Source organism: Molossus molossus, unplaced genomic scaffold, assembly GCF_014108415.1.
Source record: "Molossus molossus isolate mMolMol1 unplaced genomic scaffold, mMolMol1.p scaffold_m16_p_12, whole genome shotgun sequence".
NCBI lineage: Eukaryota > Metazoa > Chordata > Mammalia > Chiroptera > Molossidae > Molossus > Molossus molossus.
Window position 1 is genome coordinate 76441704 of NW_023425347.1, and position 27124 is coordinate 76468827.

Sequence of the window (27124 nt, forward strand, 5' to 3'; positions counted from 1 at the left end):
ACAGCTGAGGAATCTGTAAAACTGGTTGTGTCTGATCCAAAAGGATAGAAGGGATGGGATACAGAGCTTGGCTGCCCAGAAAATGGCACATATCAATTTGATTCACATACTGAATAGCAAAAGAATCACACCACTATCAGTACTGCCAAACTACAGATGGTCCAAAGGTTTCTCCCACTAATCTTTTCTTTAAGATTACTTGTGGAGTAGTTCAGAACCTTTCCTCGCAGTGAGGAAATCCCATACTCAAGTGCCATGGTCACCTATACTCCATTACCTAGAACTGACTTCCATTAGGAGTCCCTTAACATTTTACACTCCAGACTTTCTGAAAATCACACATTCACTTATAAGCACGAATCCTAAAATATTATGATGCCTCCACAACTCCAACTTAATGCTAGTGGTACCAAAAGAGCAATCAGTTCAACAGCTGATTTTACCCAACTACTCCACATCCATTCCATACAAAGATAAAAGTTGAGTTTGATATTCCCTCTTTTGGGGGGAGGGGGGAATCGATGAGCTGCCTTCTACAGACGCCCCAACCAGGACCGGGAATCGAACCTGCAACTCAGGTATGTGCCCTTGACCAGAAATCAAATCCATGACCCTTCAGTCCACGGGCCAACGCTCTAACCACTGAGCAACTCCAGCCAGGGCTGACATTCCCTCTTCTTCGATGAAACTCGGGTACTTGTACACATCCAAGAAGCCCTTTTGCCTAACCATATAATGAATATTTTTCAATGACCACTTTTCCCTGCAACTATTGGGAGTCTCCAAATTCTATAGTAACAAAGGGCACTGAGATGGACCTATCTATGAAGAAAATTCACCCCCAAAGAGGATACTGTAAACACATCAGTTGAAAATGTGTGTCTCTCCCCAGCCTCATGCTGTTGGTGACAAGCAGGGCACCAGCAGGTGGGCCACATCCCTGTTCTGCAGACAGGGCAGCTGCCTTCGGTCTCAGCAAGAAAAAGCCCTACTTCACCTCCCATCTCTCGCTGCTCTGGGATCCTAAAGTGTTTATTTCTTCTGCTACAGAGGCTAACATGCCAACTAAAGTTCCTCAGTCACTGATGAATTATAACTTCAGTCACTGTGCTACCCAGGGTCTTGCCGAGTCCTCCTTTCCTCTCAGTGTTCAGATCTGAATTCTCACTTGCTCCTTAACCCTAAAAACATTCCCAGCACCCAGTACCATCACTATTACCACCACCTATACCTTGATATATACCTCACAAATAAAAACTTATCAAAGCCATAAACAAGTCCAATCAAAAAACCAATGTTTTCTAGCCTCAAACCTTCAAACTACCTGGATTAATCTCCAGATAACTGCTCTAGATTAATCCTGCTCAGGATTACTCTCCAGATAACTCTATGTCCCTCTCCTCTAATGCCAGAATTAGGAACCAAAGGAGGATTAGCCCTGTCCACCTCTACAAATATTGAATGAGTGTTGTCATTAGCTATGTCCCCCAGGAGCAGGATTGCATCAGCTCTAATAAGAACATTCTCCTGGGGAGAAGAGCAATTACATCAAAGACAGTTACCTTAGTCCTTCAACGCTCCTTACACCTTTTCCACTCATTTCAGAGACTTGGCTGGACCTCCCTCATCCTTTGTGCTACACCACAAACTCCTTGTGGCGGGGAAGCTAATAAACAGACCTGCGTGAGAGTAAGTACTAACTAGCACAGCACCTTGAGAGATAACCCCACCTGAAAGCTCAAGCAATTATGCTGCATGTTAACTGGAATCAGGGATTCCCCAGAGCATCCAGGGGCAGACCCGAAATAGATCCTGTTTTCCAAATCCAGCAGTCACTAACTCCCAGTCCCCGACATAGGGGTAAGTTTGAGAAGAAGCCCCAAGGTCCTCACTACTCACCATACTCCACTTTAGTAAGTTTGAGAGCCAGGAATCCAAACAACTGTTTTCCTATCCCTGGGACATGCCCACCTACCTCCTCCAGACCCCATGATGGGGTGTGGCCAGCCTCCAAAGAAAGATTGCCATCCTCTTCTGAAAATGTTGTGGAGCTCTTTTCAGGTTCTGTATCCCTAGGCCGGATCCCACGTAAGTGTGGACCACTGGTGCCATAGCCAGAGGAGGAGGGCAAAATGCTCCCAGTCATGCCATTGATGGACAAATCACTCCGAGAAGCAGGCAGCTGGGGACCTTGGGGGGGCACTTGACCCATGAGGGCAGGCTCTGTACGTCTGTGGCCTCTCAGCTGCTCCAATAGTGATGAAGGGACAGAACACTCTGCAATCCAGGAACCTGTCTCAGGGACATTTACAATACCCTTGGTTCCTCCCCCCACACTCCAGCCCTCTGAAAGTTGGTCTTCATCTCCTGTGCTGCTGGGGTGGTTCATCCTGGGGAAAGTGCTGCTCTGGTATCCAGGCTGAGTATCTACTCTCTCCACTGCAGTCTCTCCTTGCAAAGGCAGCAGCACAGCCCTGCTGCTGCAGGAAGCTGTCCTCGGAAATTCCACCAGTTGGCTCACTGACTTCTCACAGTTCCTCTCTGCTGGGTTATCAAGCAGGTGAGCGATGACAGTCATCCCCTCTTCCAGGGAATCCCAGACCCCTCCGGCAACTGATGACTCATTCTCTAGCAAAAGGTGGGCAGTCTGGATCTCCCCCTGGAACCTCTCCTTCACCTGCACGATCATCCCTTGATCTCCCACTCCTGAGTTGGGGGCCGAGTCCTCAGGTGGTAAAATGTCTAGGGGGGGATGTTCTACCCCTTCCACTCCTTCCTCCTTTCGGAGACTCACTATTAACTTCGTTAGGGTTTCTTTCTCTTCAATGACTCCAGTTCCTTCCAAGGGTTCTTCCTCAGGGGATACCTCTGGAGTAGAGGTTTTCTTCCTCCTCCACTTCCTTTTGAACCGAACTCTTTTCTTAGGAGATATAGGAGCCTTCTCAGGAATAGCTACTGAATCTTTCGACTCCTTAACACAGCCCAGTGAATTTCCCATTGCTTCCCTCTCCTAATCTTAGCAAAAAAGCAGCTAAACCGGCCCTGGGATCTCAGAGAAATCCCAAGCTTGGCTTCATCGGATTAGATGCACATTTAAAAACATGCACTGTGCCGGCAATCCCTCCAATTCTTTCTCCCTCCCTCCCCGCCTCTCTCTGTCTCTTCCAGCCGCTGCGATTCAGACAGCCATCTTACAGGCTCAGAGCTGCAACAAGACAAATTCAAAGCATCTCACTGCAGTTCAGAAATCACTTGACCTAAAAGCAGACAGAAACCGGATTGGCTGCAGCTTCCTCTCTCCAAATATGAGGTAATTGGAACACTGCCCTCAGAAACACAAACAGAAAGCAAAAAGAGCCAGAAACCAGGGGAGGGGAGAAATTAGGGAGGGAGAGGAGGAGGGGGAGATTGTAAGAGTAAAGGGAAAAGGGAGGGGGAAGAGGAGAGGCCATGGAAGAAGGTAATGTGGAGGAAGGAGGAGGAGAAAGAGGGAAAAAGCAAACCAACACTGCTGGAACCAACCAGGAAGGGAAGGGCCAAGAAGAACCAGGGCTGGGCATGCTGCAATTATGGCCCCGAAACTCAGAAAGGAAATGGATTTTAATTGTTGTACTAAGATGACCATAAGATAATATCAAGCAAAATAGACATATTCTCTATTTTTTCAGGTCAGAAATATAATTATTTTAACCAAATTATAACCTAAGAGAGACTAGAGCCAAATTCTCAGTTAAGAAAAGAAACAATGGCTTTAAAGATCTAGCCTCTTGTAGCATCTATTTCCTTCCTCTGAGAGAGAGAGAAATACCTGTTAAATCTGCTTGACCCAATGACACACAGGAAAAACCTAGAAATTATTTCTGAGTATAGGATCTGAACACTCGGTAAAAAGGACACCACTTCCAAATACAAGAAAGGCAGCGTCTCTGCTGAACGATATGGGAGAACAGCAGAGCTGCTGCTGCTGACAGCTAACATTATTTTAGCGTTTGTTATGTGCTAAATCCTGTGCTAAGCTATGGATTATCTTATTTAATTCCCACAGTAACCATAAAAGGTCAAAACTATTATTTTACATTTGACAGGTAAAGAAACAGAGGTTTAAGAAAGTTGATTAGTTTGCTCAAGGCTACACAGTTAGTCAGTGGCAAAGCCAGAGCATGAACTCCTGTTTAAGACCTTTAATTTCAATCCCATGTTACACAAGCTTCTAACTATGGCCAGGATGGAAGTCTGTACTCAGTTAAGTAAAACAAGAAGATTCCCCCACTGTTCTGAATTAGGCAACTAGACTCAATTGGACCGAGGGCTCAAACAGATACAGCACTTGCTATTGAGAGCAAGGGAGGAAGTTGCTAAAATGTGGCCCAGATGAATTTTACTTAAATTGCAATAGGGCAGGAATTCTGAAGAACAGGCCTAGGAAGTTGAATTCAAAAGTCACCCTGTTTTGCCAATGGGATTTGCCCACCCCGATTTTCAGTTTAGTGTCTGACAGATGAGATACCACCACAACCCACAGGGTTCTGAATGGAGTGGAAAAAAAGAGGTTAGATGAGTTCCTTCTTGGTTGCAGCTATTTAGTCTATACCAAAGGATCCAGCCCACATAGCAGAAGCAGCAGCCTGCCTGGCTCTAGCTATGTCAGCCCTAAAGATTTCTATCAGTACAGCCCTACCCACCTTTCCTGGAAACTTGAAAATCGCCCTCCACAAAAGCAGAGCAGTAAGAAGCCCTAAATCCACTGCCCACGAGACCCCTTCTGAGACCCTGACTGCTTCACCACTGCCTTTTCCTAAGGCAGACTGCAAAGCTGCAGCACCATCTTATGGTCATCATAAGCCACAGCAAGAAACAAGACAGGGAGACTAGCATGGGACAGAAAATCAGACTACAGGAAATCATTTACTCAGCAAAAATTCTGACATTCCAATATAATTCTCTAAGCAGACACCAAGCCTTCATTCCTCCAACAAAGAGAACTGAAACTTTTAATATGCATACCCTAAGGCCTGGCTTGAATTCTATTCATGAAATACAAGTAAACCAAATTCCTGAACCTGATCAACTCTGGGCCAAGAGAGACAGCTGTTTAATATGACTGCTACTGCTGTAGGGTTTTCCTGAGAAGCCTGACAGAACCGAGCACATTTACTTCTGGAAGCATTTTCTTTTTAAATTTTTGCATATGTCAAACAAATCAGGCCTTTATTTCCTTCTGCTCCAAAGAAAAAGTAGTCTAGGAAGGGAGCAGAGAGATTTTAGTAAGGTAGACTAGGTTCAAAGTCCCAGCTCTTTTAACTTAGCAGTTAAGTAGCTTAACTAGCTGGGTGATTCAGTTTCCTTACCTGTAAAATATGGACACGATCACCTACTTAATGGGGTTACAGAAAGGGTGAATGAGATCATGTCTATAAAGTGCTTGGCTCAGTGACTGGTCTACAAGTAAACCCCTTTTCTTCCCATTTATTACTGGAGCTGAAAGATATGAGACACTCCACCACTACTACCACCACACTCTTTTTCTTGACTAGGCTCTAAGGAAAAAGTATGTTCCAAGGTCCAAAGTTTGGGTGCTCCTTTTTCTTTGGAGTCACTCTGCTTCCACTATTTAATTAAGTTAACGGATCACCAGGACTTTCCCCCGGGTCTTTTTCTCCTTTAGCCTGAGCTCTTAACAAGCAGACTGCTGCTTTCTTGGAAAGCACTTTTAGGGCCTACCTATTCTTCCTGTCTTCTTTGGCTTTTTCCCATGTTTACTCCCCATAGGTCTCCCACAAAGACAGCCAGAGTGAGACTCCAGAGTGAAAGAGCTCGCTCATTCATCCCACAAACATGAACGGTGCCTCATCTGCATGCCAGGCACTAAGCACTGTAAAGTACACACAAATATAAACCTCAAGTCTTGTGAGGATTTAAAAAAGAAAAAAAAGCCCTGGCCGGTTTGGCTCAGCGGTTAGAGTGTCGGCCCGCGGACCAATAAACCTCAAGTCTACCCAGCTAAGATCACTCTTGACCTGAACTCCCTGAAGTTTTTAAAATTCAGAATGCTAGATATACACTAGTGCTTAATAAACAATTGAGAGTTGGAAAACTAATTTCATCAGATTCTGACTTTCAAGAACTTATCTTTTAGAAAAATTATAAATCCTAACATGTACCTTCAAACTGGCCTGGACAAAACCAAGAGATAAGAAATACTATTATTAGTGTCTGGATGTGTAACCCCCAAATGTCAGTTTACCTCTGTGTCTGTTTGCTCATCAACAAATGGGCACAGAAAAATAGACATCATTCTATTTTTCTGGTCTACCTTACCACACTCTTTGAGATCTAATTCATAAAATGTAAATTCACTGAACACATATTGAGTGACTATTCTATGCCAGTCAAAGAAAACAAGGAAAGAGTTAAAATCCCTACTGTTATTAAGCTTGCACCCTAGTGCAGGGATCCACACAACAAATATGTCAGACAGTAATAGGTGTTATCCAACACAACACTATAAGTCATACAGTGCTTCTGAGAGTAATGTGGCAAAATAAAGGAATGTATACAACCCAGCCCAGGTATCTATCCAAAAGACCCTCTTGGCTATATGCTTTAGAACACAAGTACACAGATGTCATATGCATTAATGAATGCCTTCTTCATACAATTAAATCACAGACTGCAAGTAATAGCTGTGGCACAGTTGCAGGGGCTCCATTCCCATTACAGTCCAAATAAATTACTTAAAATGAACAAATCTGGTCCTCCTTTATCAACATGAAAAAAACTCAAAAATAAAGTTCAGATTTTAAAAAGCAAGATATGTAAAAGATACTCCTTGTGCCAAATATAAAAACATACAAACAACAGCACACATTGTTTATGAATACCTCTCTGTCAAAGGTACAATGGCATAGATGGGAATGATATACATCAACTTCAGGATAATGTGTACCTGGGGGTCGGAGAGGGCAAGAAAAATTGGCTGTATCTAAAATGTTTTATTTCTTTAAAAAGAAAAAAATCTGAAGCAAATATAACAAAAATATTAACAGCTACTTAATTTTGAAGGTGACTACACACACATGAAGATTTGTATGTACTTTTCTGAGCACTTAATATTTTCATAACTTAAGATAAAAATATTCCCTATCATTTAGTACATATCTTTTTAATATGTTAAGACATTTTGGAAACCATAAACCTCTTTATAAAGTTATCAATACTACCAGTTTCATAAGTAGTAGCAAATTTTTAATCTGGAACCAGCCTCTCCTTCAACTGATTGTTCCCTTGATATGACAACCATGACCTATATCTGTATCATTCTTCTACTTTATTTGCACCAAAAACAGAGATCGACTATAAAGACTGTTTTACTGATCCCCTAACATTTGATAGTTCTATTCTGCATTTCTATTTTGCTATATATAGCACATGTTCTTAGTGGAAACAGCTAACAGACACTCCATAATAAAAGGCTAGAAAACCAAAATGACACATAACTAGCAAGATACATATCACATCCTATCTAACGCAAGACATGAAGGACAGCTCTATATAATCCTTTACCAGCCAACCAAAAACTTTGCAAACAGGGAGTCTTTTCCCACACTCCCAAATACCTAGCTAATACTACAGGCAAACACCAGGACTTCAAAAATAGCAAAGAAAGGAATTAGTAATTAGTTGCATCTAGCAGCAAAGCTTCCCTCTATGAGAATACAAAATAGACATTCAGTTACGCTGAAATACCAAAAAAGAAAAGCAGGTGGCCAATATGCATGCACAAGACAAAGTCAAAGCTGTTTATATCTTCCAGTAAAATTGGTAACAGGGCAAAGAGCAGTGGGCTAGGTCGAAAGCCCTGAAAGTTACTAAAATAAAAAATTGTTAAGTAACATGTTATGTTCTACCTCCCTGTCCCTGATTCTTTAAATCTCTTTTGAGTAATTTTATAGTATTTCTCTTATCATTCCTTTGAATTATAGAGTCAAACTGGATGGACTCCACGCCCAATTCAATTGTGTATCATTCAATGACTCTACCTAAGACCTTGCTCATTGCTAGTCCTCAATAAATGTGTGTAGAATTCAATTAAATGATACATTTTCCTAGAAACTAAAAGCACAAGGAGATATCATTTCACACTCACTGTGACTGCTATAATCTAAAGGACAGACAACAAATGTTGGTGAAGAAGTGGATACGGAGAAACAGAAACTCTAACTCATTGCTGGTGGGAATGTAAAATGGTGCAGCCACTTTGGAAGACCGTCTGGCAGTTTCTTACAAAGTTATACATAAACTTACCATACAACTCAACAATTCCACTCCTAGGTATATATCCAAGAGAAATGAAAACATGCATCCATACAAAAATGAGTACTCAAATATTCATATCAACACTTTATAATAGCAAAAACATAATAATACAAATTTCCATCAACTGCTGAACAAACAAAATATATGGTATATCCATACAACAGAATACTACTCAGCAATAAAAAAGGAATGAAGAACTGACACACACTACAACATGGATGAACCTCAAAGACATTATGCTCAGTGAAAGAAGCCACACACAAAAGATTATGTATTATATGATTCCATTTAGGTGAAATGTCCAGAATAGGTAAATCTAAAGAGACAGAAAATAGATTAGTGGTTGTTTGAGGCTGGGGATGGGAATAGAGGGCTGTAAATGAGCAAAAGGATTATACTGGGATGATGAATAGGTTCTAAACTGAATTATGGTGATTATTGTACAACTCATAAAAAAATCACTGAAATATGCCCTGGCCAGTTTGGCTCAGCAGTTGGAGCATCGACCTGCAGTCCAAAGAGACCCTGGTTCAGTTCCTGCTAGGGCACGTGCCTCAGTTGTGGTTTGTTCCGGCCCTGGTTGGGTCATGCAGGTGGCAACCACTCGATGTGTCCCTTTCACGTTGATGTTTCTCTCACTCTCTCTTCCTCTCTCTCCCTCCCACTCTATCTGAACAAAACATGGAAAAATGTCCTCGAGCAAAGATAAAAAAAAAAAATCACTGAAATATACAAGAAGGATCAATTTTATGGTATGTAAAATATACTTCAATAAAGTTGTTTCTTAAAAAGTCTGTATTTTCCAAAAATAAAACAAAATAACCCAAAAGATGTTTTTAAAAAGTTAGCTAACTAGTGTTGGTCAGGTGGCTCAGTTGGTTGGAGTGTTGTCCCGTATACCAAAAGGCTGCAGATTCAAATCCCAGTCAGGGCATATACCTAGGTTGTGGGTTGGATCCCCAGTCAGGCATGTATAGGAGGCAATCAGTGTTTCTCTCACATCATTGTTTCTCTCCCCCCTACACCCAACTCTCTCTCTAAAAATCGATTTTTAAAAAAACACATCCTTGGGTGAAGATTTAAAAAAAATTTTAAGTTAGCTAACTATACGAAAAGGGAAGAAACAGGATGAAGAGAGCAAGGATGAGCGCTGGACTTCTCTGAATACACCTTGTACTCACTTTCAAAAATTCACTTTTGGAACACTGTAAATAAATAATGTATACAATATAATCTATATAATGAAAAATAAAACTGAAAGGGGAAAAAATCTCTAAAAACAGAGCAAATAAAAACAAATGAACCTAATCATACATTGAATGGATGGCTTAACAACACAGAGATAAATTATTTCAAATGACTTTAAAATACAATTATTTGTATGTCCTTAAAAAATATACACTAAGGACAAAAAGAAGTGCAAAGAAATAATACACTTCTTAGTAATATTTTTAATAATAAACTGATCCCAGCCAATGTGGCTCACTGGTTGAGCATACTGACCCATGCACCAAGAGGTCGCTGGTTCGATTCCCGGTCAGGGTACATGCCCAGGTTGTGGACCCAGTCCCCCAGTGAGGGGCATGCAGAAGACGGCCAATCGATGTTCTCTCTCATCAATGTTCTCTCTCTCTCTCCTTTCCTCTCTCTAAAATCAATAAAGAAAATATTTCCTCTCTCTAAAATCAATAAAGAAAATATATTTTAAAAAATAACATTGATATTGTTATTTTGATTCAACATAAATAATGTATGATTTTACAGACATATGTGTATGTATGCATAAGAAAAGGAATGTGATATGTTACTGTGGTTAGGATTGAGATATTCAGCCTAAGAAAAAAGGATAAAAATATAGGAGTGGGCAAAAGTACGTTTACAGTTGTTCGAATAGAAAAAGACATGCACACCAACTGGTGTGTCTCAGTGGACTGAGCTCATCCCATGGACTGAGAGGTTCCAGTTTGATTCCTGATCAGGGCACAGCCCAGGGTTGTGGGCTCAATCCCCAGGAGGGGGTGTACAGGAAGCAGCCAATTGATATTTCTCTCTCACATCGGTATTTCTATCTTTCTCTCCCTTCCTCTCTCTATAAAAAAATCAATAAAAACATATTAAAAAAAAAAAAAGACATTCATTCAGGTTATAATTATTACAATAGCTTTACTAATTCTTTTTCTCATACTCATAACTGCAAGCCTACTTTTGCCCACTCTGTATAAAGTCAAAGAAGTTAAATAAAACTCTGTAATTCTAAATTTGTATTAGAAATAGCAGTATAAATTAATGATTTTTTAAAAAGAGAAAAATACAGTATTGACAGCTCTGTCCAGAGGAAAATGTCCAAAACCACTGACCAATCAGTAGCACTCAGACTGTCAATAAAAAATTAGAGCTCCTGCTCTGGCCAGTTTGGCTTAGTGGTTAGAGCATCGGCCTGCAGTCCAGAAAGACCCGGGTTCAGTTCCCGCTAAGGGCATGTGCCTCGGTTGCAGTTTGTCCCCGGCCCTGGTTGGTCGTGCAGGTGGCAGCCACTCGATGTGTCTGTCCCTTTCACATCGATGTTTCTCTCTCTCTTTTCCTCTCTCTCCCTCCCACTCTATCTGAACAGAAAATGGAAAAATGTCCTCAGGTGACGATAAAAAAAAAAATTAGAGCTCCTGCCCTGGCCGATTTGGCTCAGCGGTTAGAGCGTCAACCTGCGGTCCAGGGAGACCCAGGTTCGGTTCCCGCTAAGGGTGCATACCTTGGGTGCAGTTCGTCCTCGGCCCTGGTTGGTTGTGTGGTTGGCAGCCACTCAATGTGTCCCTTTCACGTTGATGTTTCTCTCTGTCTCCCTCCCACTTTACTTGAACAAAAAATGGAAGAATGTCCTCGGGTGAGGATAAAAAAAAAATTAGAGCTCCTTGAAGAAATTGCTAATTTCAGTTCTGGGACAAGAAATATATCTACAAAGAGTCTAAAACATCTCATCTCACAAGAAATAAAGGAAATGATAAAAGAATATGGAGGTCATGCCAAAGGACTCAGAGTCTCAACTTTGAAAGGCTATTTGAGTATTAGAAAGAATAATAGCTATATGTGATTGAAACACATTTGAGCCTGTTTTTAAAAATCCATGAGTCATAGTGATACTTGGGGGGGGGGGTTAACAAATAAACATCATTGGTCACCTCTGGAGCATCCCAGAGAACCAACTAATTATTCTAAAAACTAATAAACACAGGGAAAGTTGGGATTATTTATCTTTTTATTTTATCTCTCCCACAGGAGCTTTCAGGGTAACTGATACGGTGAAGCTCTTCTTTATAGAAGTACTACAGACAAATAATAAAAAATAAATTATAGAATTTGAGTATCACCACTTTGTAACTTCTAAAGAAATAACAGAACTAGCAATGATGATCAGTAGCTGCTAAAACTATTAGGTGAAGAGCTAACAGGAAATGAAGCATGGATTGAGCGGGCTGATAACATCTGACCCCACTAATCAATCTTGGCATCATGAAAAGAGAGACAATAGACATTACATGTTTCCTGGTGTACAGCAGTAAAAGTACACAGCATATCACTACCCTGTTGCCCACCCCCTCCAAATGAACCTGAATGTGACTGAGCCTCAGGTCTATATCTAAACCACCAGCTTATAGGCAATACAGTATAGGGATGAAGGACAGTGTTAGAAGACATGCCAGAGATGCCATCAGCATCTTTATAAACCTTATAGGACAAAAGATCTAATTTCTTCAACAAATTTCATGGAGATGGAGATGAAAATTTAATGCAATATGTGGACCTTGTTTGGATTCTGATTCAAACAACCATTTTTTAAAATGAGGTAACTGGGGCCCTGGCCAATATGGCTCAGTTGATCAAACATTGTCCCATGCACCAAAAGGTTGTTGGTTTAATTCCGGGTCAGGGCACATACCCAGGTGGTGGGTTCCATCTCCTTTGGAGCATGTTTGGGAGGCAACCAATCAACGTTTCTCTCTCACATCAATGTGTGTGTGTCTCTCTCCCAAATTAATAAAAATATATCTTTAATTTTTTTTAGAATTTTATTTATTTTTAAATATTTTTTCTTTACTGAATTTTAGAGAGACAGAGAGAGAGAGAGAGATAGAAACATCGATGAGAGAGAACATCAATTGGCCGCCTCCTGCTTTCCCCCCACTGGCGATTGGGCCCACAACCTGGGCATGTGCCCTGACCAGGAATCGAACCGGCAGCCTCTTGATGCATGGATTGACGCTCAACCACTGAGCCACACCAGCCAGGTGAGAATTTTTTTTTAAAAGAGCATCTTAAAGAGGTACACACTGAAATATTTCCAGATGAAATAATATGATGTCTGGGATTTCTTTTGAATTAACCTACTAGGGTTTCAGGAGTGGATCAGGATATAGAAGACATTTTTCATAAGTTTTTATTTAACTCTTTTTCTTTATTGATGTTAGAGAGAGAGAGAGGAAGAAAGAGATAGAAACATCAATGATAGAAAACATCGATTGGATGCCTCCTGCATGCCCCCCACTGGGGATCAGGCCCACAATCTGGGCATGTGCCCTGACCGGGAATCGAACCAGTGACCTCTTGGTGCATGAGTCGACGCTCAACCACTGAGCCACATCAGCGGGGCTCATAACAAGTTTTTAAAGAGAGAAAGAAATTATTCCTCATGGAGCTTTTAAAGATAGGAATAGCTCCAGTACCCCATCTCTTCTGCCCCAGCAATGGTTTAATTAACCGATTGGGTTTTCATTCCTTGGCCCCTGAGTTTCCTTTTTAAAGAGATTTAGTTGTAGTCAGGATAAACACAGACACTGTGACAGATTCCCCTTACCTCATACATATGAGAATAACATTGGGCATCAATAGTGACAGCAGGTTTGTAGAGAAAATACAGCTTCTCTTAAAAAATTCCTCTGTTCACAAGGATTCTAATGGGATAACTCTAGACCTCAACGAAAGCTCAACAAAGTTCCTGTTTCCACCCTGCGAAGGGACACCTTACCAGGTTCGTGCTACTGGTTATCCCTATATCCAAAGCATGCCTGAGACCACTCCATGGTTCTACCTCCACACTTTCCTACGCCAACCCATGCTGTCAATTGCCAGCACTAGCTCCAAACCAGAGCCCCTAAACTCCCAGAATTGTCTCAGGTTCCTGGCAACTGTCATACACCTACTGTTCTGCTTTCAACCAGCAGGTGGTGCTAACTCATCAAATAGGACATCACAGTGGCCTCAGCCCCCAGAGTCAGTCAGTGCCTTACTACATTAGCCTTCTTTTTCCACCTGCCCAAGAAGTGCTCCCTCTAATCTATCAACCTCCTGTACAGCATTGGGTACGGGAGAGCTGTCTGAGAAATAGCTTTGCTTAGTTTTGCTAAAGTGATTCAAATAGTCTTTTTATAAAGATACAGCTGCATTTACTTGAAAAGGGGTGGCCCGCTTATGAAAGCTCGGTGACTGAACACTACCAACACGCTACTGCTCTTGGATATGATTAATGCTACAAGGTTGTGCTTACAAACACATACATAAACCCAGCCACTAAGGTGCTTGCTATGGAATGAATGTTTGCCCGTGTACCCCCCGCGCCCTTCCAATTCATATGTTGAAGCCCTAACCCTCAACGTGACTGGATTTGGAGGTGGGACATTTGGGAGGTAATTATGTGTTTATTTTATTTTATTTTTTTTCCCATCCTCACCCAAGGACATTTTTCCATTTTTTGTACAGATAGAGTGGGAGGGAGAGAGAAGAGAGAGAGAGAAACATCGATGTGAAAGGGACACATTGAGTGGCTGCCACCCGCACGACCAACCAGGGCCGGGGACAAACTGCAACCGAGGTACATGCCCCTAGCGGGAACTGAACCCCGGTCTCTCCGGACCCCAGGCTGACGCTCTAACCGCTGAGCCAAACTGGCCAGGGCTAATTATGTGTTTAGATGAGGTCAGAGAGTGAAACCCCCATAATCAAACTAATGCCATTATAAAAAGATGAAGAAACACGAGACCTCTTTCTTTGCAGTGCATGTACCAAGAAAAGGTCATATAAGGACAGAAACCAGGAAGAGGACCCTCATCAAGAACCTAACCATACTGGCACCCTGATCTCAGATTTCCAACCTCCAGAACTATGAAAAATAAATGCCTGTTTGTTTACACCACACAGTCTACGATAGGATTTCGTTAGAGCAGCCCAAATGACAAAGACAGTGCTACAATTAACCAGGCTTGTTTTAAGATTATTAGAGTCCAGGAAAAGTCTATATCAAAACAGGATTAAAAGCCTTCACTCCACCCTTTTCAAACACCACAACCAAGACCTCTCCCACCCCTCATACTCTGAGTACCTAAAGAGCAAGTTTTGACCCAGCTCTTCTAATACCCAGACAGTCAATTATAGGGGAAAGCAAAACAAGTGAAAAATCCCATTTCATCATGAAAATGATTAGGAAGTTCTGAGTTTAGGGTGCAATGTCTTTATCTCCAGGCCAATCCTTATCTGCCTTTCCAACTCCCACTCTTACCCTTGTTCCCTGCCAAATACAGAAAAGAAAGGTCCGATGTGCCTGTGGAAGGAAGTGCAACTTCTAGTTCTTTCTAGGCCACGTCCAAACCAAGCAACAGGGACCCTGAACTTCACAGACCCTACCTGGAAGTGCAAAATAATGGTCCAGATCAGGCCCAGGGTCAGCTTGGGGTTGCCATCTGTAATGTCATCATTGCGAATATTCACCAGTTTCACCTGAAAAAGGAACAAAAAGCTGGTCTCAGAGTTCGGTGACTTTTGTTTTGATTTCATTTTTATAGATTTTTCACCATTTATATACAGTTAAATTTATTTATTTTTTGTTGTACAATTCTATGACTTTTAAAACATGGATCATGTTACTACAAAGATAATCAGAATAACAGAACGGTCTCATCATCCCAAAAAGATAACCCTATGTTTCCCCTTTGTTTTTGTTTTTCTTTTATCCTCACCCAAGGACATTTTTTTGTTGTTGTTCAGATAGAGTAGGAGGGAGAGAGAGAGAGAAACATCGATGTGAAAGGGACACATCGAGTGGCCGCCACCCGCACGACCAACCAGGGCCGGGGACAAACTGCAACCAAGGTACATGCCCTTAGCGAGAACCGAACCCGGGTCTCTCGGGACCGCAGGCTGATGCTCTAACCGCTGAACCAAACCAGCCAGGGCTATGTTGCCCCTTTGTAATCAAACCCTGCCTCCACCCCTAACTCCCTGCAACCACTTATCTGATCCCAGTTTTGCTTTTTCCAGAATGTCATATAAATGGAATCATACAGTACATAATGTTTTGAACTGGCTTTTTTTTTTTCACTCAACACAACACCCCTGAGATCACCATCCAACTCACTGCATGTATCAATAGTTAGCTCCTTTTATTGCTGAGCAGTCTTCCACTATATCAATACACAACACTGTGTTTATCATTTCATCCACTGAAGGACATTGGGGTGATTTCTTGGCGCAATTATGCATAAAGCTCCTATATTCGTGCAGAGGTTTTAGTGTGAGCATATGTTTTCATTGTTCTAGGGTAAATTCCTACGAGTGGGACTGCTAGGTCATATGGTATATGTTTAGCTTTATAAGAAATTGCCAAACTATTTTCCAGCGTGACTGTACTATTTTACATTCCCAGCAGCAAAGCAACCTTGCAAGCACATGGTATTGTGAGTTGCTTTTTTATTTAATTAATTAATTAATTAGTTTAATCTTCACCCGAGGATATTTTTCCATTGCTCTTTAGATAGAGTGGAAGGGAGAGATGGAGAGAGAGAGAAACATCGATGTGAGAGACACATCAATTAGTTGCCTCCTGCACAAACCCCATTGGGCCAGGGTTCAAACCTGCAATCCAGGTACATGCCCTTGACCGGGAATCGAATCAGGACCTCTCAGTCCAAGGGATGATGCTCAATCCACTGAGCCACACCAGCTGGGCATGAGTTGTTTTTTTATTAAGTCATCACAGCCCTGACTTTTTTAAGATTAAGGGGGTGGGGGTATGCCTCTTCTCCTTTAGCTTGCTCCAGCCTCCATTTTCCCTCTATTTCCATCCATTCTGTCACAGATATCCCCAGGTGCTCATGACTCCCATAGCATCTGCTTTACTCCTGAAATCTCACCGGAACAGCACAACGTACACAGACACACAGGCTGTTCCTGGGCTAATGTGACCAACCATCACAGTGAGCTGGAAACTGAGGAGTTTCTAAGGACGTGGGATTTCCAGTGCTGAAACCAGCTGTGGTCCAGGAAAACCAGCCTAATTCCACCTCAACCCCTTTGAGCCTCTGTGTCAAACCCTCACAAAGCTCCTGTTCCATAGTGGCAAACAGTCCTTGATCTGCTCTCCGTGTATTTCTTCAACTGAACTGAAATCTGTGTGTCTCTAACGAACCCCAATGACTTCAAACAGAAGTCTCACTCTTCTCTTACACTAATGGTGACCAGAACTATAGAATGAATGCTTGTAAGATCCAAAATGCATGTTAAATCCTAACACCCAATCTGATGGTATTTGGAGGTGGGATATTTTGGGATGATCTAGTTATGAGGGTGGAGCTCTCAGGAATAGAATTAGTGCCCTTATATACAAGATCCCAAGAGTCCTCTTGTCCCTTCCATCATATTAGGACACAGCTAAAAGACAGCCATCTCCGAACCAGGAACTTACCAGGTGCCGAATCTGCCTTAATCTTAAGACTCCTAGCCTCCAGAACTATGAGAAATAAATTTCTGTTGTTTATAAGTCATCCAGTCTACAGTATTTTTGTTAGAGCGGTCTGAATGACTACGACACCTGGGAAAGCGCTTCTGTTTTCTCCATCTCAGTTCACCCTCTGGTCTGAGAATGCAGTTTTTGTAATCACTAATCACTAACAACCCACAGCTGGTCAGTTGGCAGTATTAGCCAGGTCCACATTCTTCAGTCCCACCTCCATCTGTTTTCCCTTTATTCTGAAGTCCATCGCTTGGGCCAAGCCACATTCCAATCTGCTAACCCTTTCCTAGCACCTAAGTCCTATTCTTCTTCCCTACCGCATCTTCTACCATCTTTCCTGGCAATTTTAGCGCTCATGTCAATGACCCAAATATCACCCTATCTCACCAATTCATCTGTCTTCTCAATGCTGAGGACTTTCATTTTCACTCTGCATTGGACACCTGCACAGCTACAACTTGGACTCCACCATTACAAAGAACTGCCCTCAAGTTCTCTCTGCCCTTCTCTGGGTCCACTGTTCTTGTCTGCCCACATTTTCATTCTACCATAGTAACCAAATCTACTCTTGGCCCTTATTTAGACTTCTAGCCAATCAATTCCTCTCAATTTACCTTGCTCATTAAAGCCCTCTCTGGTTTCTTTTAACTCTACACAGAGACAATTCAATGCTGCTTTCTCCAGTACCCTAAACACTTTAGCCTCCAATTCTCCTACTACTTTTCACTTATCAATTTATTTCAGCAAATATTTATGAAGTGGTCCAATTATGGATCATTTTTATGACACAATGAAGATAAAAATGTTAAGATCATGTTCCCTGTCTTCACAGGGCCTATAGTGCATTAGAATAAACAGAGAAACAACAATAAGGTAGTAAGTATGATATTAGAACTGCTATGAGAGCAAACAAAAAGAAAATTTCCCAAGTTAATGAGAATTACTGATAAGAGTGACAAAAATGAACTAACTTCAAAAATATGCATACCACTTAATGTTCTCTTGACGTTGCCTAGCAATTGTAGCTATCCCAAATCTTTTCCATACAGCTCTCTCTAAGCAGATGAACTTTGACTCCCTCATCCTTCCTTCTCCCTATATCTCAGAAAAGGGCATTTTTCTTTTCTTTCTCATAGAGAACCACACTGGCTATGCAGTGGACCTCGTCCTTCAACCCCTAGACTTGATTCTATCAATTAAGGAAGCAATAGGCGGAAAGAAGGTGTGTAGAAAACCCATGGATAGAGGAAGGAGCATTAACTCCACGTGAGGAGATAGGTTTAAAGTCCCCAGTTTGTTCTAATTTGTTCTATGATTTGGAGCAGGTCATTTCACCTATCTAGGTCTGTTTCCTTAGCTATACAATAACATCCCATGGCTCTTAATTCTCCTGACTCATTTTTCAGTCTTCTTCTCTTCACTGGCTTCTCCTATATCTAAAAATGTGTTGCCATCTTCCTTCCTTATCTACAGAGTGATAAACTTATTTTCCCTTCCTATTCCAGGTCCAATATACTATAAACACTTCCCTGCTCTATTAAAACTGTACTCTTAAGTCACCAATCCTCAGACCTTCATGACACCACCCCCTCATCTAATTTTCATGATAATGTGGCACTCTGGTTTTCCTTTTTCCTGGGTGCTGTAACTTTTTTCCATCTTCTTTGATGGATTTACCTTTCACCTTCCTTTTGACCTCCATCTAAGGTGGATCCACACAATTCAATATTTAGCATCTAACTCTTTTCTGTTAATACTCTCCCTCTCAGGAAGGCCACAGCTCTATGTAAGGACTACCAAATGATTTGTCCAACCATAACACAACTGCTCACTAGCAAGTAAGACTCAGAACTGGGTCAATCAGATTTAGCAATTAGAGAGGGCTTACTAAGGGCACTGAGAACTTCCCTAAACAGGAACTGAATGTCAACATTTCCTGGCTGAATGGGGAGCCCATGGGATACTCTTACCTGTCGCCGCTTTAGGAAGTCCAGGGCAATCTGCACATTCTGCAGCCTATGGAAACGCATCCTGCCCTTCTCCCGGGGCTGCAAACAAAAAAAGGAGGTGTTAATTTTAGCTACACCAATTTACCCATGCAGACCACTTTCCATTTTCATTTCAAAGACTGAAAGACCACCAAGAATCCCTCATGACTGAAGCCAGGCATGGAAGCATTATGTAAAGCACTCTTCAATGGCAAGACCTGTCTGTGTCACCCATGCTTAGGCCTCCAAAAGGCCTTGTTCAGCACTATAATTACCGTGAACACACAGCCTCTTTTGACTACTAACACTGAAGCAGTGACGCAGCTTCTCTACAAGGTTCTTCTGTACTTCTACATGGCAGAACCTGATTCTGGAGGTGAGGTTAGTGGGGACAAAGACTTAAGCTCTATGACTCCTAAAATCACAGTTAAATGCTACTGCAGAGGAAAGGTGGAAAGTCCTAATTGTATATTGCACAGTAATGGACGGAGACAACCTTATTGCAAACCTGGCAAAAGATGCCAGAGGTAGCTAATTTTAAACTAAGGGGTGAGTAGTTACATATGATCAATAAATAAGTGAAAAAAATACAAATGAGAGGCAAAAGTCAAGAAGAGGCCTATTTTCTAGGAAGATGGGTGTCCATGCAGCAAAGCTACCCTTTACCCCCATATGAAATACCCAGAGCTAACAAAACCTTGACGATATAGGGATGTTCAACATGAGAACCCAAAGAAAGGTATTTCCTGCCAGTCACTAATCCTGGATGTCACACAAGCCACAGAAGAGAAGCCCATCTCCATCCAGTGCCTTTGGTGCCCTATCCATGGCTCAGCTACTATCTGTTCAAAAGTACGTGAAGTCTGTTTGCCCAATGAGCACACGCAGGGATGGCTATTTACACTTCTGAACATTTTTTCCTGCTCACTTTCCAGTATTGCTTTTATCTTCCTAAAATTAGGACTAAAACATCACTCTCACTAGATTATACCCTGTTCATTTGTAAATGTCAAATTGGTATTAAAGGGTCATAAAATATGAAGTATTGGCATATTCTGTTATGGGCACCTGCAGAGGAAACCTTCCCCCAAGTTGAAATGAGCAAAAAGTGACCCCAACACATAGAAATCTAAGGGAAGAAGCATCTCTCTGGGTGCCTCCCAACACTTCTAAGCAACACTCCCAAACTAAAAAAATCTACAAGGATGATGAGTCCTCTCTGGACAACTGCTTAATTCCAAGGTTTAAGAAAAAATCTTTTTAGCAACTCTTCTCAGTCATTTCAGCTAAATTACTGTAAATATGGCTTAAAGAATGGGAGCCTGTGAAACTGAAGATTCTATGACAATGGGAAGGGAGATCAATGAAGTGAAAAGATGACTTTAAGAGGACAGGGAATGGGAATACTGCCTAATTCCTGTTTCTGGAGAAAGATCATGAGCTATAATTTAGGGCCTGCAAGCAGGAAATACCCCTTCCACACACCCTAATCTTTACTCCTATTTCCCACCAAATGTAAATAAGTTTAAGAACATGCAGGTTAAATCTCTGTCCGCCACAGCAACTAGACATATTATTGACCAAAGCAGAGTATCTCCATGCAGTGAGTGGTTTGCAAACAACAGGCTATTTTGAAAACAAACGACATGGTGTATAGTGAGAACCTAGAGGCTAGAGAGGTGGAGAGAGAGTCCTAGTTAGTCAGGATGAGCAATTAAATGTCATGCTATCAATTAAACTTTCCACAATTCTGCAATCTGGACTCAGGCTACACAGCAAGGCCACAAGAACACTATGGATCTCCAGGTCTCAAAGGAACTTGACACCTCCAACACTATTATTCTTTTTGTGCCAACCGTTTTCAGATAAGCAAGATAATTCCCACTTCAGGGTCATCTAACAGTGGCCAGAGGTGCAATTAGTTTTAACCACGTTCTTTGGGACCCAAATTCCCAGGTGGACAGGGAAGAGGCAATTGGTAACCAAGCTCCTGGAGACCTGGAGAACCTCAGACTCTCTGATGGCCCTGCAGTGCCAGCTGGAACGCTGGCATTGCTGAGGGGACCTACTACATCATCATCATCTTCCTCCTCCTGCTCCTCGCTGTTTGTATGGCGCCAGGAGGGCATGCTCACCAGACGGAGGGTCTTCAGCCCTGCTGGCTCCTTTGGCCACCAACCAAGGCAAAGACATGACAGAGTAACAGAATATGCACAACACAAAAATGAAAAGGAAATGAATGCAACATTAAACAAACAACCACAACAAAAAATGATGAAAATACCCTCCCATATCCAAAAAGATTCAAGACCAGAACAGAAGGTTTTATTGAATGTCTTATGTTGAAACACATCTTCAATTCTCCATGGCCACCCACTGTCTCTGATTTGTGAATCAACAAAAGAAGAGATAATGTGAATAATCGTGAAAAAGATACTTGGATTGTTTTCAGTGATAATATGATATCCTATGAATATCTCCATAAACACCTGTAGGTTTTCAAAGGTAAGGAAAATAAATTAGATTGAAGTGGTTTTAACCTGTTCTATAAGCAATGTCAACAAAAATGTCACTTTCCAATATAAAATGACTGCAACGTCATCAAATATTCCAGGCAAATTGCACAAAATATAACTTGGTGAGCACTGAAGAGTAAAGTCCAGCATAGTGAAAGTGAAATTCTGAATATATATGACACTTATAAGTGAGGGCCAGAGAAGAACTAGAATTCACTCCATACTGGCTATGTTAATAAGGGCATCTGTCAACTGTAGGCCATTAAAAATTATAAAATTAATTCTATTGCAAGGTGAAAAAAGATGTGAAACCAAAACAAAGGGCCCAAAGGAAGCCAAACCCAATCCTACAAGAAGCTGAATATTACTTAGGGAGTCAAATCTAATGTGCCAAATTCTGTTCTTGAAACACAACAAACAATGACTAAGAATTCACCAATGGCAGTGAGTGGGCTGAGCTTCCCAGACTACTCAAGCTGTGCACCCCTCTTCAGTTCTCTTTCCTCGCAGATGTTTCCAGTATTCAATCCTAGACTCTTCTAAATGAAAATTATGTTGGCATCATACTAGAAATAGAATAGAAACCGCACAGAATCATCTGCTTCCATTAGGCTCAACTATATGAAAAAATGGGCCTGCCAAGTGAGGTTGTTTTGATCCTACAAACAAAGCTAGTATAAGAACTATCATCTGATGAGCCAAGAGGCTCCCATGAGATTTGCCCTCAGATATGTAGGTGTTTCCTACAGCAATGTTTAGATACATTGGGAGGAGGCAGGCATAGTTAATTGTCCAAGGAGTCCAAATGTATTGTATCCAGGGCTGTGCTCAGACGTCAACCACAGCATTTCTCCAAACCTGTGAGACTCTATGATTCATAGAAGGGAAGAAGTGAGGTGAATTTAAAAAAAAAAAAAAAAAAAAAACACCTCTAAACACCTTGAGCTTAAATGTAAATTTCAGGACTTGAGCTAAATACAGAAAATTAAACAATTCACAATAAATGGGAAAATAGGAAACAATCTTTATAGACTAGAAATAAAACTCTAAAAAGAAAACTACACCTTATTCAAAATTCTTTAAAAGTGACTCTGTTATTCCTAAAATATTATTAGTATCTATAAATGGAAAAACAACAACAACAACAAGTGAGCAGAAAACAAGCAGGTATGAAAGGAATATAACTGATACCTGAATCTACTAAGAAATGAGAATATATGACATCAATTTGAACTAAGATAAAATCACATCATATGTAAACTGTAAGTCTGAGTTAGAAATAAAGCCCACCAATAATCCTTCTACTTCTTCCTCCCATGTAACAGAGCAAGCAGTGATGGCCACTGCCCTACCACTCAGCAAGATGGACCCATACATCAACAACAGGACCACACCTGTGAGGTCACTCATTAGGAGAAAAGAGAAGCTCACCAGTTTGATGCCCGAGAGGACTTCTAGCAGAGAGATCAGGTTATGACCATCCCGTAGATCTTCATAAAGATCATTGATGTGCTTGCGGACCTGTGCATGAAAGTAAAACAGACTGTTTTTTGTTTGATATTGAATTATTTTATTATCTACACAGAGATCTCAGTAAAACCACACATTTAAAAATTTTAAACTGGAAACAATAATAAAATTCAGGAATTTTCAGGTTGTAGTTCAAGACATGAACACTTACCAGAAGTGTGTGTATTTTTAAAATTGATGCCAGATTTATTACACACTCTAGCCAACCCTGAACAATATTCTAAAAAGTTTGGGCAAGGAGATGGGGAGTCTTATCATCCCAATAATCTCAGGAATTATTATGGATCAAAATGTGAAATGATGGTCAATGATGGACAGATGAGTCCAGCCGGAGTTAGAAGAGTTTTCCAGAGAGTGCTACAAAGAAAACTAAAATGCTAGTTAACATCCAATTTAACTCCTCTCTTACCAAATATTTCTAATAGTCAATTTGAAAATTATTTTCCTTTTGGGAAAAACAATTCCAATTTTATAATAGAAACTGTGGAAAAATAAATCTCACTTTGGAAAAATGTATGGTTAAAATCAAATACTGTGTAAAATTCTTCACATTTTATCTCATCTATCCCTCACATCAATAAGGCAGGTTTTACTATCATTCCTATTTTATGCAAGAGGAAATGAGGCACAAAGAGGTAAATAACTTGCCCAATGTTACAAAGTGGAATAGCTGACTTCAATTTGGTCTTTTTGAATTTTAGTCTTTGCCATTAACTACCATGCTTTATATTCAACCATAATCTCCTTTTATTTACTAAACCCAAATAACTGCCCTGTGAGGCTTATTTATGACCCATAATGAAACTGTGGCTCTGAGATGTTAGGGTCACATAGCTTTGGCAAGTGGCAGTAGGTCTTCTGACTCATTCCAAGTCTAGTGATAATTTCACTGAGTGACACTCACAACACAGAATAAAAAGAGTGGTAGAAATCTCAAGGAGGAAGATTTTTTTCAACATAAATAATTTTCTAGACATCAATAAAAAGGTCTAGTTTCAAAAGTAGTGAATTTCTAGTAACTGAAATTTTTCAAGCAGAAACTGGGGAATATTGAGATTTCTACATTTGTGTAGAAAAAAGAACTGCAGTCCTTTCCAATTATAATATCTAGTATTCAAAGTAGAAAGGGAATCAGAAAATACAAAGACTGGAAATATATGGGGAGACTTCTTGAAAGAGAAAGGACTTGAAAAATTATCAAATGTTTTGATAAAAAGAAAATGGGAAACCACCTAAAGTATAGAGGTAGAAATATGCAAGGTATGCATGCTTGTTTGTATGTTAAGGAATAAGGTGACAGGTAGATTACCCAATTGAAGAAAATGTTTCATGATGAATTGCATAATAGCTTTCAAATACTGAAAGAACATTTCTTCAATTTTTGTGATATTTACAAGGTACTCGCTATAGACATACTTTTTAGTTTAATCTGCAACACTTACATTTTTCTCCATCACTTAAGTCTAGACAATAAACAAAACAATATATCCAGCTCAGACTTGTAGCATTTGTTGATTTCCAGGGTGTAAATACTCCCACCATGACCAATTTCAAGCTGCTAATATAATATCACTAAGTGTGATGTTGGGAAGAAAAGTACAGTAGCACACCATTATCTAGTATTTTCATTATAGAGATACAATTGATATAATTCAAGAGCATAGATAATAATAACATGTAGTAAAATAATTATGAAGTGATGAGTTTGGAGTATGTACTACCTTTATTTTAAATAGAATGCATTTAACTGCAAGTTTATATAATTTAATTTTTAATAATAGCTATGCTTAGCAACAAGCTCACAAAATTCCCCAAAACTTAATATTTGGCTTTTGTTAACCCATGTAAGCTGGCTCCAGCACATCAGTGGCTCCAAGATTTCAAACTTTGCAACTGGAACAGCCACAGTGCACCACTAACAGAAATAAACAGTGATGAGGGTTGGAAAGGGAATGGATTTGATCAATTCAATTTTAAATACATTGAATTTAAAATGGCAACAAAAGAACTACAAATGGAAATGAATCTTAAAGCAGCTGGAAATACCAGAACTCAACTTGGGTCAGCTGAGAACTTAAGTTTAGAAGTTATATGCATAAAGGTGCTATCTAGAGACATGGGAAATGTTGGGCTCGCTGGGGTTAGAGGCAAGAAAGAAGAGCAGAGTGCTAAGGACTGAGCCTGAGGGAATTGCCAAAATTAGAAGGCTGGGATGGAAAAGCAATCAAATGGGGAAGGGGGTGGTGAAAGAGGTAAACAAACAAACAAAAAAAAAACAACCACAAGGAAATATAATCAGAGAAATTGTAATTACCAGTATCTAATGCTATAGAAAAAGGAGGATGAGGATTAAGAAAGGGTTTTTTAATTTTCCTACAAATAAGAATGGTTTGTGATAATAATTTTCTAAAGAGTGTAAATGAATTATAGATTAAAAAACAAATAAATCAGAAAATATTAAATACTTGGTATTAAGGATTAAGAAGAGAAAACAATGAGGAATTTATTTTTGACAGATAACATCTGAACGTAGGGTACAAAAATTGAGAATGGACATTAAATTGTTTAAATGAATTATAGTAGGGTTGATGACCAAGTGAGATCATGTTATCAATAAATAGGACACTAAATACCAAAGAGTACTAAAAAGAAAAAGGAGATACTTTGAAATGTAAAGTTAATTTCACATCAAGGCCCCAAAATTCGTTATGTTTTATATCTGTGAATAGCAAAATTAACCACCTTATAAGAAACTTAGAGGAAAACAAGCTTAGGCCTGTCCGGTTTAGCTCAGCAGTTAGAGTGTCAGCCCGAGGACCAGAGAGTCCCGTGTTCGGTTCCTGCTAAGGGCATGTACCTCGGTTACAGTTTGTCCCTGGCCCCAGTTGGGGTCTTATGGATGGCAACCAGTCTTTGTGTCTCTCTCACATTAATGTTTCTCTCTCTCTCTCTTCCTCCCTCTCTCCCTCCCGCTCTATCTGAAGATGAATGCAAAAATGTCCTCGGGTGGCCCTGGCCGGTTTGGCTCAGCGGTTGGAGCGTCGGCCTGTGGTCCAGAGAGACCCGGGTTCGGTTCCCGCTAAGGGCATGTACCTCGGTTGCAGTTTGTCCCCGGCCCTGGTTGGCTGTGCGGGTGGCAGCCACTCGATGTGTCCCTTTCACGTCGATGTTTCTCTCTCTCTCTGTTCCTCTCTCTCCCTCCCACTCTACCTGAACAAAAAATGGAAAAATGTCCTCGGGTGAGGATAAAAATAAATAAATAAATAAATAAATAAATAAATAAATAAATAAATAAATAAAAATGTCCTCGGGTGAAGATAAAAAAAAAAAAACTAGCCCTGTCCAGTTTGGCTCAGCGGTTAGAGCATCAGCCTGCCGTCCAGAGAGACCCAGGTTCGGTTCCCGCTGTGGGCATGTACCTCGGTTGCAGTTTGTCCCCGGCCCTGGTTGGGTCGTGTGGGTGGCAGCCACTCAATGTGTCCCTTTCACGTAGATGTTTCTCTCTCTCTCTCCCCCTCCCATTCTACCTGAACAAAAAATGAACAAATGTCCTCGGGTGAGGATAAAAACAAAAAACAAAAAGCTAGATTATCTCTCTCCATCTTTCTCCAATTATATTAACAAAATAACTGTGAAAACAAATAGAGAAAGCAAGATAGACAGAGGTAATAGGAAAGGAGAGTGTAGTGAGGTTTGGGTTTTTTTTCTGGAGAACTTTCAAGAACAGAGAACAGTAGTCTGTTTCTGAAACATACTGGTAACAGGTCTGCCAAGAGGAGGATAAAGAACTACCTAACATTTACCTGCTCTTCCAAGTCAGAAATTTTTCAAGTGCAGAGATGGGATTTGGAGGGCTCCATTAACATCCCAAGATCACACAGCTAGTAAATGACCAGGCCGATCAATCTAGGTCTGCCCTATAAAATCTTTCTCTCTTCTGCAAATACTAGGTTGATTCTAAAGTTTTCCACAAATGTCTTATGAAAAAGTCCAGTGAACTA

General features: G+C 40.7%; 2 protein-coding genes across 5 annotated transcripts in view; both read right to left on the bottom strand.

Annotated features, from left to right (window-relative positions):
* The window catches only part of MACF1 (microtubule actin crosslinking factor 1), a 233613-nt gene that overhangs the window by 177419 nt on the left and 29070 nt on the right, over window positions 1-27124 (bottom strand). For all 4 annotated transcript variants that reach the window (XM_036257347.1, XM_036257345.1, XM_036257348.1 and 1 more), the window contains exons 3-5: window positions 23025-23114; window positions 19060-19137; window positions 14986-15078 (exon numbers count right to left, since the gene is read on the bottom strand). In XM_036257347.1, coding sequence (XP_036113240.1) covers window positions 14986-15078; window positions 19060-19137; window positions 23025-23114 — 261 coding nt within the window. The remainder of the gene's footprint in view (window positions 1-14985; window positions 15079-19059; window positions 19138-23024; window positions 23115-27124) is intronic.
* Window positions 1838-3050, bottom strand: LOC118627141. The gene has a single exon (XM_036257350.1). It carries the CDS (start codon window positions 2996-2998, stop codon window positions 1892-1894), a length of 1107 nt encoding a protein of 368 aa, XP_036113243.1. The 5' UTR covers window positions 2999-3050; the 3' UTR covers window positions 1838-1891.

Coding starts and splice junctions, on each gene's coding strand:
- LOC118627141 (XM_036257350.1), bottom strand. CDS start 2,998: ATGGGAAATTCACTGGGCTGTGTTAAGGAGTCGAAAGATTCAGTAGCT.